The sequence below is a fragment of the Podarcis gaigeae genome (assembly GCF_964106915.1).
Source record: "Podarcis gaigeae genome assembly, chromosome: 5".
Lineage (NCBI taxonomy): Eukaryota > Metazoa > Chordata > Lepidosauria > Squamata > Lacertidae > Podarcis > Podarcis gaigeae.
The window spans coordinates 57,226,009-57,242,779 of NC_139681.1; the positions used below are offsets into that span (position 1 = coordinate 57,226,009).

The 16,771-nt window shown below is 42.5% G+C and overlaps 1 protein-coding gene across 4 annotated transcripts in view; it reads right to left on the bottom strand.

Annotated features, from left to right (window-relative positions):
* Nucleotides 1-8,312: 8,312 nt before the first annotated feature.
* Nucleotides 8,313-16,771, bottom strand: part of SUFU (SUFU negative regulator of hedgehog signaling) — a 70,463-nt gene continuing 62,004 nt past the window's right edge. For all 4 annotated transcript variants that reach the window (XM_083738027.1, XM_083738026.1, XM_083738025.1 and 1 more), the window contains one exon: nucleotides 8,313-15,063. In XM_083738027.1, coding sequence (XP_083594153.1) covers nucleotides 14,974-15,063 — 90 coding nt within the window. In that variant the 3' untranslated portion in view covers nucleotides 8,313-14,973. The remainder of the gene's footprint in view (nucleotides 15,064-16,771) is intronic.

Genomic DNA, 16,771 nt, shown 5'->3' on the forward strand with positions numbered 1-16,771 from the left:
TATAGACAGAAAAGTGCGGTACTCACCCATCTTATGGGTCTGGGTTATGCAGTACTACAGCCATAGAGCTCACACAACATCCCACCAAACCATTTCCTGCTGTTCGCCTTGTCATTACTGTGCGTATAAAGTGTCCAGGGGTGGTCACAGGGCCTGAATTGAATACAAAGCCATGTGGATCCATTGCTTATGCAGACCGTTGATTTCTTTTTCAAGCAAGTGGTATATAAATCTTGCTAAATACAATAGAATAAACCAGGAGCACACCAAATCCACACATCAACAAGCCTGCTAGCTGGGGGAGGGAAGAATTCTATAGGCCGTTACTTAAGAAGCCTGTGATCCTCTTGACATAGAAAGCCAGGTGCTTGTGGAGACCTGATCAGGTGCTATTAAGGTATATAAAGGCCCACAGACCTCCTGTCTTCCATCAGTCTGGGCACTGCATAGTGGGGGCAGGGGGAGGGGCTTGAGTGAGGTGGCTAAGGGCCATAGCTAAGTGACAAAGAATCTGGTTTAAATGCGAAAGGTCCCAGGTTCCATCCCCACATCTCCAGGTAGGGCTGGGAGAGACCAGTGCCGGAAATCTGGAGGCTGCTGCCAGTCTGTGTAGGCAACAGAGAGCTAGACAGGTCTGACTCACTGCAAGGCAGATCATGTTCCATACCTCCAGGTTTCTGGCTTACGGTCAACCTGCTCACAGCCTGTCTGCTACTGACCTGCCAGCCTGTCTCATCCCCCACCTGCCTTTATGATCTCTTGCCTGACATCTGACAGGCACCCTGCAGGGAGTTGTCTGCAGTGCAAAGGGCTCCAGGTGATACTGCAGATGAAGGCCCAGGTTTCTTGCCCATCTTTCTCCCTTCTTTTTCACACACCTGCACCTTCAAATTCCAAGCTGCTTTCCAATAACCCAAATTAACTTGAGTTTAGGTTTAACCTCTATGTTAATTAGGAAATGCTTGTTAAGCTCATTGAAGATAAAAAGGGGCTAAGAAAAATTCTCAGTATAAAATCCAAGGGAAAGCAAAATGAGGGAGGGAGGGAGGGAGGAAAGAAGGCTAAGTTAGGAGAAAAAGTAGCAATGAAGTCAGCTTCGTGATCAGAGAAAGACTGGGGAGGAACCAGAGGTCAGTGAGTAGAGAGCAGGCGTTCGGCCTGAAGAAGAGCTAAGGTTCAATCCAGTTATAAGAATCAGGTAGCAAGTGCCCAAGACCCTGGAAAGCAATCTTGGGTTTGCCTAGATCAGGCATCCCCAACCTGCGGCCCTCCAGATGTTTTGGCCTAAAACTCCCATCATCCCTAGCTAACAGGACCAGTGGTCAGGGATGAGATGATGGGAATTGTAGTCCAAAACATCTGGAGGGCTGAAGGTTGGGGATGCCTAGCCTAGATGGACAAATGGCCTGGCCTGTTATTCATTAGTTTCTTATCTACCTATGTACTCTATGTCTCCTCCTCTCATAGAAGTGGGTGACTCTGTCCATCTCAAAGAGCTAGAAGATATTCTGGGCCTCTTCACTAAGGTCAGATCCACATCATTCTTTCAAACGTCATGGCTTCTCCTAAAGAATCTCAGGAACGGTAGTTTCCCCCTCATGAGCACCCTCAACAAACCACAGTTTCCAAAGTCCTTTGGGAGCAGCCATTGCCTTGACTGTATAGTGTAGATGAGCTCAAGGTAGTTGTAGGAAGAAGGTGTATTTCCTGACACAGAACCAAGGACACTGAGTTGTGTCTAGGCAGCAAGGCTGGCCCACCCATGAGGCAAGGTAGGGAATTGCCTCGGGCGGCAGGATCCACAAGAGCAGCAGATTCCAGTGTAAATCTTTATTCCCCCCGTAACTGATGTAGATCTTCATTCACCTGTTCTTCCCAGGCATTTTGTGGCACTGATGCTGCTAGGCTGCTATGCACTTTTATCAAGTTACAGCACATGCAATTTTTCTGAGAGTCACTGAATATTGCATTCAACAGTGTTGCGACAATTGCCTGCAAACTGACATGTGCAGGGCTTTCAGGGCGTTTCTCGTGGCTCTCTCTCTATATATCTATAAATCAATCAATCAATCATATCCCATTTCCTTTCCTCCAAGGAACCCAAGGTCACTCAGTGAACTTTATGGCTGAGTCAGGATTTGAACCCTGGTGTGCCAGGTTCTAGTCCCAACATGCTAACCAAAGAGGCTCCAATGATCTTAACATGTTTTCAGCCAGCCTGGGGCTGTGAAAATGACTTACCTGTGGATAATTATTTCCCCCACAACCAGTCTGTTTATTGGAGCTTTATAACTCAAAAGAAAGATCTTTAATCTCTCTTTCTTTCTTAAGCAGGACTGTGACTCTGACCTAGAGAAGGTGGGTGGGAGGTGAGAAAGAGAGAAACTGCTGTGTTTTTATTTAAACAGAAGAATCTACACGTTAAAGCTCCTAATAGGTTTCAGGCTAGCCAAAGCAGGAAACCAAAGACTGTGTGGGGGCCAAGTGAATGCTTATAGCAAGTTCCAGGAAGTGTTACTTAGTAATCTGGCTAAGCCCTCACAAACACAACTTGTGTAGGCAGAGTTGAGAAAACAGCCACGCGGCACAAGGAGTCAGGCTAGGGAGAGAGCAGGGAACCAAGTGAATGAGAATCTAGCAAATGCAGATGAACAGCTGATGATCCTGGGTCCCACAGATACCAGCAAGATGATGATATTCAGGGAAGGCTCCTCCCAGTAAAATGGTGTTGTGGAGATGACAGGAAGGCCTAAGCTCCTGCACTAACGCCTGCCCTTTAAAAGCCGCATGAAGCACCTTTATCCGGCCTGGCTTGTTGCACATAGCCAAACATAGCAGTAAACACAAAGGCTAGAAACACACTTTAATAAACTATTTTAAAAACTGAATCTCAGGGATTAGCTTGCAAGGCACCAGAAAACTAGGGTCCATTCACTGGTAGTTACCATAATCAGAGCACAATGAGATTTCTGTGTGCCAAAATATGCAAAAAACCAAAACAAAACTGTGCAATGCAGCATTTATTTTCCAAGATCTAGATTTCAAATACTTTTTGTTTTTTTAAAAAACACAAATAGAATAAGGAACACTAGCATAGGTAGGAGGTGGGGTGGGGGTGGGGTCACACTAGGTGGCCACTTACCGTGGGGGCAGCACTTACGGCAGTGCCTGCAGCTCGCCTGGGAGTGACGCGGTGGCTTGGGCACCTGCAGACACCATGTTGCCCAAAAAGGCAGTGTGGGGCTTGTGTCCATTCACTGCCTCCACCTCAGCCACCCTGCAGTGCCCCATGCCCCAGCTCGCCCTGCCCCCAAGCCCTGACAAGGAAGGAGAAGAGGACATGAAAACAGGGGGCAGGCCATTGGAGCAGATAGAAAGGCATGCAGGCAGTTCAGGAGCTGTACCCAGTATCCTCCAGGCTGTGACCGGCAGAACGTTAGTCTGGTCTTGCCTTTTCACTGCACAAGGAGAGGGGTCTGGCTCAATTAACCAGGTTCAGCTTCCTCCATTTGCAAGATACAGAATAATGCAGAGGGAGATGGGAGGAAAACAGTCTTTTATTTTTTAATTGGAAAATCTCCACCTCTGCAAGAAAGTTTGGGCTCTAAAGGAGGCATACTTTTTTTTGGTATCTTTGTTGGATGCCACCCATACTGGCTGGGGCAACTCAGTCCAGTTAGATGGGCAAGGTATAAAATAAATTAGTAGTATACCGTACTATTATTATAAAGTGCAGGTTTGATCTATAAAGCCTTAAACGGTTCAAGGCCGCAATACCTCAAGGACTGCCTCTCTCCATATGATCATAGGACTGGACCCTTTGACCATCACCTGAGGCCCTTATTTGTGTGTCCCCTCCACAAGAGGTCCGGAGGGTGGCAACACGAGAACTGGCCTTTTCTGCAGTGGCTCCCTGCTTGTGGAATGCTCTCCCCAGAGAGCTCACCTGGTGCCTTCATTACGTATCTTTAGGTACTAGGCGAAAACATTCAAGCAGGCCTTTGACTGATTAAACAATCTATGGCCTTTAGAACTGTGTGTGTGTGTGTGTGTGTGTGTAGTGGGTATTACGTTACACATTTTTGTGTTTCTATACTGTAAACCGCCCTGTGATCCTCTGATGAAGGATAATATATACATTTAATAAATAATAACTACTGGTCACACGTATTTCTGGGCAACTTAATCTGCAGCACAAGCCCCTTCCTGCTTTTTCCTTAGCTCATGCAGACACTAATGCCAACAGAGTTGGGAGATCAGTTATTTAAATCTTAGCATTCACTTTCTGCACAGCATCCTTGATGCATCTTCACAGTTCAAAAACCAAGTTGTTTCATATTGCCCAATGTTAAGGCTGACCAGATGCCTAAGGGCACTTCCAGATACATGTTTTGCAGAAGACTGCAGCAGCCTGCCACCATTGGACCAGATGGGACTAGTAGGATCACACAGCTACTATACTAGTAGCAACTCCTTGTGCTCCCCCCCCCTTAGATCCTTTGTGGTTTGCTTCTCTCATTGCTGCTAGGATCAATGCCTGGGAGTGCATTACCTTATTTTTTCCTTGGTTCAGGTGCTTCAGAGCAAAAAAGAATTGCAGACTGAGCAGCTCAGCTCATGCAAAGCATGTCTGAACTTTACGACGACGGTAAGGAAATCAGTGGCAATAAAAACGTTCTGCAGCCCTTTAGAAGAAACAATCAAAAACTAGAATTCACTCTGGGATAGTAGAAAATATTTGGAAGTGGTAGGGAAACGGTGTCAGCCCCATTATTAGTTGATCGCTGCCTAAAGAGGTAAATGTTGGCTGGTCTGCAAGAGCAAGCCCATAGCTGCCTGTATGCTGTAGGCGTATGCCTCCTCCAGCCTCAGTGGAGATTTAGCATTCAGCCCAACCTCAAAGCAGTTGAAATATTAACTTTGTGCCATAGGCCAGATGCACATTGCCTGAGGGTGGTGAGCACAGAACTCTTTCTAAATGGCTGAGTAAATCAATGCCCCATTCTTGCTGGTATTCTGTACCTCCCACACCCGTGTAGATATACTCTTAATCTGTATGCACCTACTATCTTGTGTGTCGGCAAGATCTAACTTTTCGTATCATATGAGAATGCCCTATATGCATTCAACACAAAAAGAAATTCCAAATTCTGCACTGAAATAAATCCCAGAGTATGAGTTAAGAGTGAACCAACTCTGCAGGTATCTTGTGTTATGCACCACTTTCCAGTTTCATATAATGGAAACATCTGTAATTTTTAGTAAGGAACTGGGCACTGAATGGCATGAAGGAGACAGGAGTGGGCTGTAAGGGTACAGTAACAAGCCTGAATCAGGGCTTTGCTTAAAACATGGGTGAGGAACTGGTGACCCTCCAGATGTTAAAGCATAAATCTGTAATGTATGCTTTAATTGAGATTCCTGCTTTGCAGGGGTTTGGACCAGATGATTCTCAGGGTCCCTTCCAATTCTACAGTTTTATAAACCTGTGACTACCAACTTCCATCAGCTCCATCAATGTTCAGGGATGATGGTGTCTGTAGTCCTGCATCAATCATTTGGAAGCCCTAGGTTACCCCCCCTTTGGCCTATGGGTACCCACAGAGTTCCTGAGCTGAGATTTGAACTGTCAGTCTTCCAATAAAGTTCACCCCCCCTTTGCTTAAGAACACTAATATTTATCCCAGGGAATATCAAACAGTAACAAAATCCATATAAACATGGGGAGAAAGTCCAACAGAGGAATCAAAACGGCTTCCCTGTCAAATAAACAAATCCTGCCATCAATTTCCAGTTATCAGGTGGTTCTCAATATGAAATATATTCATACCTTAGTTCATAAAATATTCCTTGTCTTAATTCCCTTCTGAAGCCTTTAGACTTTTGCATTTGTTCTTATAGTAATACAATATCCCACACTTGTGTGTATCATCGCTCAACTGCAGACCCCTCTTCTGTTTTTCATATCCAGGTTATAAATGGCCTAGCAATCTTCAAGAGGAAAATTGTTAGCTCCTTATCCGTTACTTCTGCCAAATCATTTTGAAAGACTGCTAATATAAATGTAGGACTCACCTAAAAACATTTGACCAGAATGACTGGAACCTTGTACACTGCCACCACATGTGGAAGGATATTCCAACCTCTGCAACTCCAACTGAGATGATTATATATTCTACTGAAAGTGAAATACCATCTCAGTGAAACTTTAAATGTGTTCTCCCTGATCCTTGATGACACAGATGGAAATGGCTCCCTCCCCCGAAAAAGTTCATGCTTTTAACCTACACTCTACATTCTCCAAGGCTGTAGAGGATGAACAAGTACAGGCCTCTTCCCTCACCCTTCATTTGCTGAATACTTGTCCAGCCTTCATTAAAGCTCTCCTCCACATTCAACACTAGAATTAGGATGCTGATCCCATACCAGATACTATAGCGATGCAAAATACAAAAACAAGACACCCCCTCACAGCCCTATCTATGTGGAATTGATTCCATGTCCTCCTTTGACCCAAACCCACAGGCAATGCTAGACTGCTACGGATCTTTGATTAAAATTGTGGATGTACCACTCGTTGACTTTGGGAGCCTCCAATTCAATTTCAGGCACGAATGAAGCACAGAGGAGCTCCATCTTGTCAATTTCCTTTAGCTCTTTATAACACATAAGCGCCATTTTTGTGTGGTTCTTAATGTGGCTGTAAAAACACAGAGAAACCCATCAGGGCTGAGATTCACTGAATCAGAATTCAGACAGGTACTGTAGCTAGAAATTTGGATGAAAGAAAGATTTTATTTACAATTTTTGGGGAAAAGATGTGAATTTAGCAACACTGAAATGTAGATGGAATATGTGTCTATTGGTCCTCAAAGTGATCACTGGATACATGAGACACAATCTTCCCTAGCAGCAATAACTTCCAATGCTATAGGCCTCTGCCATTCAAGAGCATTGATGCACTAAAGTGAGAAACAAGATCCAGTGAGGAGCCACAGTATTTCTATGCAAGCAAAGTACAACAGACTGGGGGATCCATGCAGTTTGGGCATGGATGTGTCTGGTGTGCCACAGAATGCTTCACATGATACCTCCACAATTGACTGTGGGAGTTGTACAGGAATATGGGCTAGGTGGGGCAACAAACGTAATTTTTTACCTTTGTACACTGATAGGCTAGTTTTTACACTTGCACAGCCCTCCCCTGCCCCAAATCCAGAAAATAAGAGGCACAATCAGTGTTCAAAACACACTGCAGCCAAGCAAAAACATTTGGGTGCAATGTCAATGAGGAGTATAGCCTGGAAACAGAGAGGTCTAAAAAGCCCTGTTTGGCTCTTGAGCTTGAGGTTCCCCTGATCTAGTCCGATAGAGCTAACTGTCCCCAACATAGGCTGAAGAAAGGAAGACTCTTTGTAGGAGTCAGGCCCTCTACAGAACAGGGTGTTATGGTGGGACCAAGCCTCAGTGAGTATTTCTAACCTCTGAGGAAGGTGTCTTCATTTAAACTGCAATGTTCGATGTATACAAATAAGGTTCATTTTGTGTGAAGGCCAAGACTTGCCTGTTATTACTTTAATAAAGCCCAGGTGTTTTTCACAGATACATTGCAAGGAAGCTTGGAAACATAAATGTTATATTAATCACCTTCATTCTCTTTGTCCTTTCTTGCAGAGGCAAAAACCCCAACAGCCCTATTATAGACATTAAAACTTTGAACACTTGTCCTCAAGCCAGTATTTTAGGATCCAATTTAATGCGCAAATGATTGCCGTTAAGACAAGTCACTATCACACTCCATCTGCAATTCAGTGTGGTAACAGTACAAGTGGCCACTACTACCCATGGGAATGTGATTTGTAGGAGTGTGACTTGAACCTTGGAGTTGTTGATCACAGTACAGAACTCAATCCATTCTTGACCACAGCGGTTATGGTATATCCACCCTGTCCAAATATAGCACACACAAAAACGTTAATCAGAGCAACTTAATGTGCAACTGTGGTTGTGAGGGTAAAACTGATAAAAAATTGTAAAAGCACCTACCACTTCAAAGTAAGTGCCATGGAAATTATTAATACAAGCCTTCTCCTGAGGCAGATCATATTGTGCAAAAGGAAACAGACCACATCAGAGGACCGTTGATAAGCAAATGCTGGGGCCCAGGCTCTTACGTTTGTGTGCAGACAAAGGGCCCCCTAACCTGGCTGAAGCTTGTAAAGCACTGGAATGAGAAAGTTAAACAAGAGTTAGAGTATAAAGTCTCATTTATCAGTTCTGCAATCACTCAATAAATGCACACAAGACACAACTATGCAAACAAGTTTAATGCACTTTGAATACACAGGAGGGAAACAAAGCTTTGTGATCACAAAAATATTACAAAAAGTAGTTTTGCGCAGGTGAACACACACCGGCACTGTGATAATGTAAGAATATACATTAGAAACTAATATAAAATATTTTTAAAACCTCTGCTAGTTTAGGTTCCCATTGTTTTTTTGGTAGAAAAAAAGGCATACTACAAAGTACTGAGAATTTCACTGCAGGAATGGCAAGCCATTTTCAGACAGCTTCTGCAATGTCCTTAAGATTTTTGTTGAGAAACACACACACACACACACACACACACACACACACACACACACACACACCACACATAGATGAACTACAAAAAGGTTCATCTCAGCTGAAGCTGGTAAAAGTAGCCTCAGCAGTCAGAATTAAAAATTGAGCAAGTCTAAGGATTAGGTCCTCCAAAAGCAAAACCACTCATTTTGTTTTCTAGCACTACAGCCATCCAAATTATAAAACTACAGTAACAACAAGAGCACTATCATGTAAAAAATAAAATAAATCCACCCTGCTTTAACAGTGAACTCTGGTTCCTACCGATATAAAACAGTCTCAAGAAAGGAAGGCAAAGGCAAACCTGGAGTGTAACATTACCTTAATTTATTCCTTTAAGTCTCATTTGCTGTGTTTAGCAGCAGCGACAATCTGATCTGCTAGAACTGAACACCAATGCTATGCTCCTGAGCCCTCCCACCCAGGATCCAGCACACGGAATGGCCCTAAGAATGGGGGCTGGGCCACAAAGCCCGCGGCTTTTAGGAGCTTTCTTCCACGATGGCAGTTTGATCCTGCTAAATTGTGAACTGCAGCTCCAGAAAAGCCAGGCCCCAGACTGTGTAATTCATCAGCAATCAGAGCACAGAATCTTTTGAATTAACTCACTGGTTTTATCACTTTAATAGGTTTCGCTTTCCCTAAGGTAGGTGAAGTCTTTATACAGAATTGAGATTCTGTTCAGTGTTGAAAGGGAAACTAGCGAAAGGGATACTCGGCTTAAACCTGAGCCAACAGATCCTTTGAAGACAATTGCACACTCCTGTGTTTCCCCAGAATATTAACCAGGGCTGGCAGTGGCTATCCTCTCTTATTGAAGGGCCTACACTAACATGCACTATTGTCAACAAAGCTCAAACCATTCTCCCCCTCTTTTTCCATTATGTAGAGGAGCAGTGATGAATACAAACCTTTGTCATCAGGCAGCCATGTTGATTTCAACCCAAACTAGGAAACAAGCAAAGGGAAATGTGTGCAGGAGGGCGAGGAGAGTAGTAAGAGAAGTGTTTGCAAAACCAGAACCATCAGCTGGTAAGCAGATTCTGGTCTGTGCTTTTAAACCAATCTGGTTTTCTGAAATTAAAGTGTATTTGATTGAGCCCTTTAAACATTTACTTCACACGCTGGCATTCATTACGCTACTCTGCTATCAGGCTTCCACATTTCAACAGTGAATCATAAAAGTAGGTAGATGGAAAGGGTATTTCAGAATACTTCTCCAACCTCCTTATTAGCTGGCTGGCAGAAAGTAGAAAAGGCATACCTTTATGACAGCCTTGGAATGATACTGTAAAGCTAATGTACCACTTATTACGACTTTATGGTCTGTAAGCAATCTGAGGAAAAAATAATTGTGTATGAAATGAAGAAGCTGAAAAGTGCATAATGCCCATGGGTTAATTGTCTGAGAGGCAGGTCAGCCTAGGGATCATTTTGAAACCCTCATCAGCTACAGGCTCATTTTCTGTTTGACATTTTGGATGCTCAGCAAAGGAGGATTCAAAAGAGACAGAACAACTAAAGGTAGGAAAAGCTACAGTAACATAGGGCTGCCAGAATATGAAGGTATTCTTTCTGTTCCTATAAATTACAATGATGGTAGTGGTGGAGAGAAACATTAAACATTAACACATTTTTGCCCCAAGCCATTAAAAACACTTCTGCAAATACATTTGCTTTCTGACCCTTACTTCCCTTGCTTTTATGTGTAAAGGGCTTTTCTTTAAAACAGTTCATGATTTTCTCCCTGCTGCTAGAAAAACACAAGTGTGATGAGATGGAGCAATGAACTCCACCAGCATGCATGCAGATGTGAAACCCATGCTTTCATCTGCCATAGAAGTGCCTGACACTTCAGATCTGCAAAGCTAAGTGGGTGGTCATGGTGCAGTGCAAAACATGCTGAAGAAGCTTGAAGTGTGCATGTAGAGCATCTCTGTCCAACCAACCATCTGGCTTAGTGGCAAAGTTCAGATTTACACACCAGAAAAACAAAATCCTGAGCTATTATATCTAATGGTGCATACCGAAGTACAGGAGCAAGCTTCTTTTGTCCCTGTGGGGTAAGCTCAGTAACCCTCATTCTTTACTCTCTCTCTCACACACACTCTCTTTGCATTGAGCACTGGTTTCTAGGCCACCCTAACCCTTCTCTGCTGAGCTGCCTGTATTTCTTGTTATCTTTAAAGTGCTGCTGGTAGGACCTTGCATTTAAACAATCATACAGTGCCTGACTTATTGATGATTAAAGAGCCATCATTTATTCTGAAGCTGAAAATTATTACAGGCAGAGGTTGTTTCATGGTGTCACAAATGTCCAGCAAGTTAGCACTTTGAGCAGCCCCTTCAGCTTCAAATTGACATGTGTAATATGGTTTAATGCAAATGAGCAGTGTGCCGGAATGAGCTGGGAGCAACAATCCACAGGTGGTGTGTCATCTAAACTTAAACGCATGGCTTGGTTCCCCCAAACAAACCAGGAGCATGGGTTTGGACGACATGACAAGTCAAGTCTTGTAGTTTGTTGCTCCCAGTATGATGCAGCCAAGAGCGAGGGAGGAGCAAAGCAGGGACTTTTGAGCAGTGTGCACCAGCAAGCTGCTCATTCACATTAAACCACAGTTAAATATTAACTATGGTTTAACCTTACATGCAAACACAGCGGATGAGTGTGCTTTGAAGAGGGGAGTGGATTCTGTTTTTATAACTTCCCTTGCTACCAATGTCAGTGCCATGGGGGAGAGGAAACCCACAAAAGTGGGGATGGAATTTTTTTGTTTTGCTAAAACTATATTCTTATAGCTTGCAGTGTTCTCATGTGAAATTCTACAGCCCATCTATATTTTGCTCACTTACTTACTGACTGCTTCATATTTAGACAGTAAACCCTCTGGAATGGCTCTTTTGTTGCCATTTGGTCTGATGGCTAGGTTAGCACTGTCCTGGCACATGGCTGGTGCAACAGCTGCACTGAAAGTTAATAATTGTCGCAGCAACCGAGGAATGGTGTTTACAGCTCCAGGTGCTGAAGGGATTAAGTAGCAGGTGCAAACCAACTGAAGAACAGCCAAAGCTCCAGTTTCCTGTTAGCCACTTTAGTAACTAGCAAGTGGAGAACAAGAGTGCAAAGTAAACTCTTCCTGCCTTGTCTTAGGGTGGGAGGAATGGTCAGCATAAGTGACCACAGTGAAAAGTTAGCAATAGACAGTAAACAGAGAGACCAAGCTCCATTCCATTAAGTCCTCTGGGAAGCCAACAATAATAGTTTCTAGCAGTTACTGCCATAAACTGTTACTGATTAAACACCAAGACACTTTACCTTTGATTTGCCAAAGTAGTAATTTGTGGGTACTTTCAGGCAGATATGAAATCTGAATACTCTGCAAACCCTTCAAGACAGTCATTTTAAATACACTTTGGACCAGTTCTTTCTCTCTAAAGGAATGCTCATGCAGAACAAAACGTTTAAAAGGTTATGGAAAAATGTAACATCACTGTGGACTTTGCAGCAAACTATCAAAAGCCACAGAAGACTGTAGTCTAGTCTCCAGCTCACAGATCCTTCCTGAAAAACCCACAAGATTTTTTTTATTTCCAAATTAACATTTCATAGGATTTCTGGCTTTCCATCCATGGATTCTTTCATTTCTCAGATAGGAAACTCCTCAGCTCTTTACTGCATCCATAGAGGGTAAACTATAGAGAGTAACGAATGAGACAGTATAGCTGTGTAAAGCCTCACTACATTAATTAAACTACTATGGAACACAAGGCTTCCAAGATAAACTGTAGAAAAGCCAGACAGTTTAGACTCTAGAAATGACTTCTAAAGCCTCACATAATTGAATTCTCCTTCATCCAATAACATTTCTATGTACATAGGAAATTAACGTCAGGCAGAAGGTTTCTACTCTCCTCCCTGACATGCCAGTTTTCTATGTGCAAGGATTTTTTCTCTTGCACAGAGGAGCATTCCGTCATATGAGACTCCATTGCAGTCCTAAGCACAGCAGTCAAGAAACAGCTTTATCATCCCAGCTGCTGTTTGTGAAAGCTAGGCCTAATAAGGATGGCTTTTGTGGGGAAAATATGCTAGGTATCTGACAGTAACATTTGAGTGACAGCACACCATTTGAATGCTGAAAGATTTTCCTCATAAGCAGGGACCCCTTACAAGATTTCACTACAACCTTCTATGGCTTGGCCTATTTCAACCTTGCAGTGTTTTATGCTTAGTCAATTTGGCAATAGCGGTTAGTCAATTTTGCTTACATTAGCACGTTTGAATTGTGCTCACGACAGCACAACAGCTTCCAAAATACTACAAACTAAGTGAGTGACTCCCAAAGCTTTTTTGCCTTGTATGCCCTAAACATCAGACCACACTAGTATACCATGTGATCCTAAGTCACTTAATGTGAAAGGTGAGGTGTCTAGGATTCTGACAGGGAGCCTGTGGACAATATTAGATAGTTTATTGTGAGCTACTTTATGTCACCAGCACATATCTATCTAAACTTGCTCGAGATCCAGTTCCCTAGCCATCAGCCCATGGGTGTACACCAATTCTGGTGTACATCAGTATACAACAATTCTGAGAAATTTCTGAAGGTCACTTATGCCCGTGACAAAATTTCTAAAGAACCTAAGTATACACAACAAGAGAACGTGGTATTTTGAACAGTTGCCTAGTTGAAGTGGACTTTCATTCTCTTGGGAAGGGAAGCGAACCAACATGTTTCCTTCTACAAACTTTGTAACAGAAACTTTCAGAAGATAGTTTTAGGTTGTAGATTTCTGCTTTAGCAGTGCCAGATTTCATTTTCGGTGGTGAGCTATGGAGCTACTACCACTTTCCTCTCCTAGGAAGTTAGTCAAACTGCCTTTAAACACAAAGTCAAAGTCTGCACAAAATGGTGTTAGAAATACAGTGTAGCTGTCTCAAAATCAGGCCATAACTCTGAAAATTAACGCCTGTGTATACAGCAGTACATCAAGCTGAATTTTCAAAACATTCTGAAATGGCCTGACTCAATATGCATTAAAATTAACAGATATGCCTTCCCAAAATATGTGAATGGAAAGTGAAAACATGATTTCAGCAGAAATAAATGTTCTTTGGGAAATTTTGTTTTTAAAGGCAAGTTAGAAACAAGGCAATAGGTTTTCAGGCATCTCTTTAACTCGTGTACCCTTTTCTATTTCTCTGCAGTATGCGTCAGGAAAATTGGTACAAATCTATAGGAAACTTCAGGAAGGATACAGTATCAGAATTGTTAACCCAGAAGATCTGGCTGTACCAAGTTAGAAAATAAACACCCAAAGCCCTCTGCTCATTGTACAGCCCAATGAGAAATACCTATGAAACCCAGTTCTCCATGTACTTGTCCCTTTTACAGGTGACCATGAAACAAGGAAGTTTTGCTTATCTTTGAAGAGTATCAATTATCATTTTGGCCTATTACCCTAGGACACACTAAAATAGGTGTTTAATCCTGCGATCCAGTAAATACTTACCTGGTAAGAAGCCCCACTGAACACCATTAAGTTTCGTTCTGAAGAAAAACACTTAGGCTTGGGTTTCACAGAACTTTTTAAAGCAACCCTTTCCTAAATATAACCCAAGCTGTATCTCTTCCCTAGGGCAAACTCCTGACTTAAATAGGATGTTTATAGGCCTCAGAATTCAGAATCTAAAATGACAGTTTAAGTACAGCCCCCTTTGTAACATCATGGCAGTTTAGCCAGTGGGACCATGATTCCCCTGCCAAATCAGTCCCTAGTGTGGCATCAAAACTGATCAGTGTTTCCTCAGTTTGATTGTGTGTACATAAAGTATAAACAAAATGGCCTTTCTGGAGCAATAAAAAAAAATCACACTGAAGGAATAATTCTGGCCAGGAGAAGCATGGCTAATTAAAGAATTTGAGAGTTACAAAAAATACTTCTAATGGATTGTGTGTTTACGCCTGAAAATTGTGTGATTAAGCCAAGGCAGATGAGGCACATAAACCCTGAGCTGGGGGTTGCAGGGACCTCTGGAGCCAGTTAAAGTAGGGAAAGGAATTCTTACAACTACTATTAATAGTTAAATACTTCTCTCTCCTTGTCTCACTCTCGCACTCATTCATATGCAGGTTATTCAGAGTTCTTCCATGACGGAAGAGAATGCCAGGTACTGGAATAATTGAGTTCTGGCTGGACTGCTGTTGAGTAACCCCTCCGTTGTTTGCAGTGGATATGCAGCAGCATCTTATTTGCACGAAGAGCTTTTACTGCACTAAATTATCCCATGAGTCACTGGGCAGCATACAGCAACTTGTTGCTTGTGGGTGTCAGCTGGCTTTAATGCAGTGGGTTGTCAAATACAGCATCAGGTAAGATGGAGACTTTCAGTTTCTTTTCAGGCCAACTATACTCCTTTGAAAACTTGAACTAAAAAAGCAAAGAAGTTATTAGTTAATATAATTTACTATGATGAATGATACACAAAGCAAACCCATTAGACCCAATAGAAGCAAAAGTTTCCAGCTATTAGGTAAATAAGGAAATCTTTTTCCAAAGTGTTCATTTGGGACAGAAGACTGTTATTTTATCATTATTTATTAAAAATGTATACCACCCTTCATCCAAAGATCACAGGTCAGTTTACATAGATTACATAGCCAAGTATTTTTTTCCCTATTTCTACCACTCACTTGTGCATTACTGTCTTACTTTGCTTTCTCTTAATTCACCAGGGGCCTTTTTTTTTGGCACCTGCTTAAGAAGGACTGAGTCAGTGAATTCAGAGGTTTTCTAGCCCAGCGTATCATGCATATAAGACTTCAGGGTACAGCAGCACGCATGGAGTTCAATACATTGAAAATACAGTGATAAAACAGTTTTAGAATAGGTTTGATATACAGCAAACACAAGTGAAACCCCACAATAAGGTAGTTGAGGAAGAAGCTGGCGAGACTGGCAAATAAAGGATCATGCAAGGGTCGTGGGGAAGTGAAGTCCCAATATGCCTCTCAAGGTTAACATCAATCCCACATGAACGTAACAAAAACAGTAGCAAAACTAGAAAACTAGCAGAAATATAGGGACTTATGAGCTCCTGGTTATTTGGGAACAAATTCATTCCCCTGAGGCTGACTTTGAAAAATAGAGGGGCAGAATTCAGGGACACATAGAGGAGCCTTACTCCATGCCAACAGTTCATTTGCTATTATGGAGAATGAGGGTCTTAGCTGAGGAATTGGGAGGGGGGAATTCCATAGAACTGTCCTATTTCTTGGGTGCTTAATAACTTACAGGAATTGCTTGGGGAAGGGTCTAGTAAGAGGCAATCACAAAGTTGGGGGTGGTGTCTGCCTGGTGGGAAGACTGTAGACTGGATAGACTTGCTGGATGGACTGTTAGATGGAGGAGTCAATGACCATTGTGCACACTGGCTGAGGAGTGGTTAAGTTGCATGGGCTTTTTTTCTGCCAGAACTCAGTTCCAGCAGCTCTCAGGTGGGCGCCATTGCCATTCGAAGAGAACGAGGGAGGTGTTCATGCTGAGTTCTGGCACCTCTTTTTCTAGAAAAATAGCTGAGTAGAACATTGAGTCAAAGCCCTCCAAGGTAGTATTTTCAGAAATGCTCTCTCTTCCACATACAGGACCTACAGGACCAGCTAGACTGATGGAACTGCAGGGCCCTAGTTCTTGGATGTGATAGTGGTATGAAGAGGAAGAGTATAGATTAAGGAAATTTCTATCACACTATTGAGCAAAGCATTTTAGAGCAGTCATTTGCTAGACATTAGGGTCTCTTCTGGGACAAGCTGAGCCTGTACACTTCAACTGAAGTAACCAAACTGCTGGTGCTGAACATGAAAGAAGTCACAGAGCAGCTTTTAGACTTAACTTCTCAGGGTAAGCAAACAGGAGTTGAGGATCATCAAGTTTGGGATGATTTAACACTTAAGGATGATGATGTAAATGTTTTTCAGGTAAAGTGGAGGACAGAGTACAACTCTAAAATGAGTGTACAGAGAAAAATGGTAGCTAGCAAAAACCCAAAGCGTGACTGAAGAAATTGAACTAGAAAATGTCATTTGAAGGGAGATAGAATGTATAGGTGTTTATATGTTAACATTAAAGAAATCTCTTA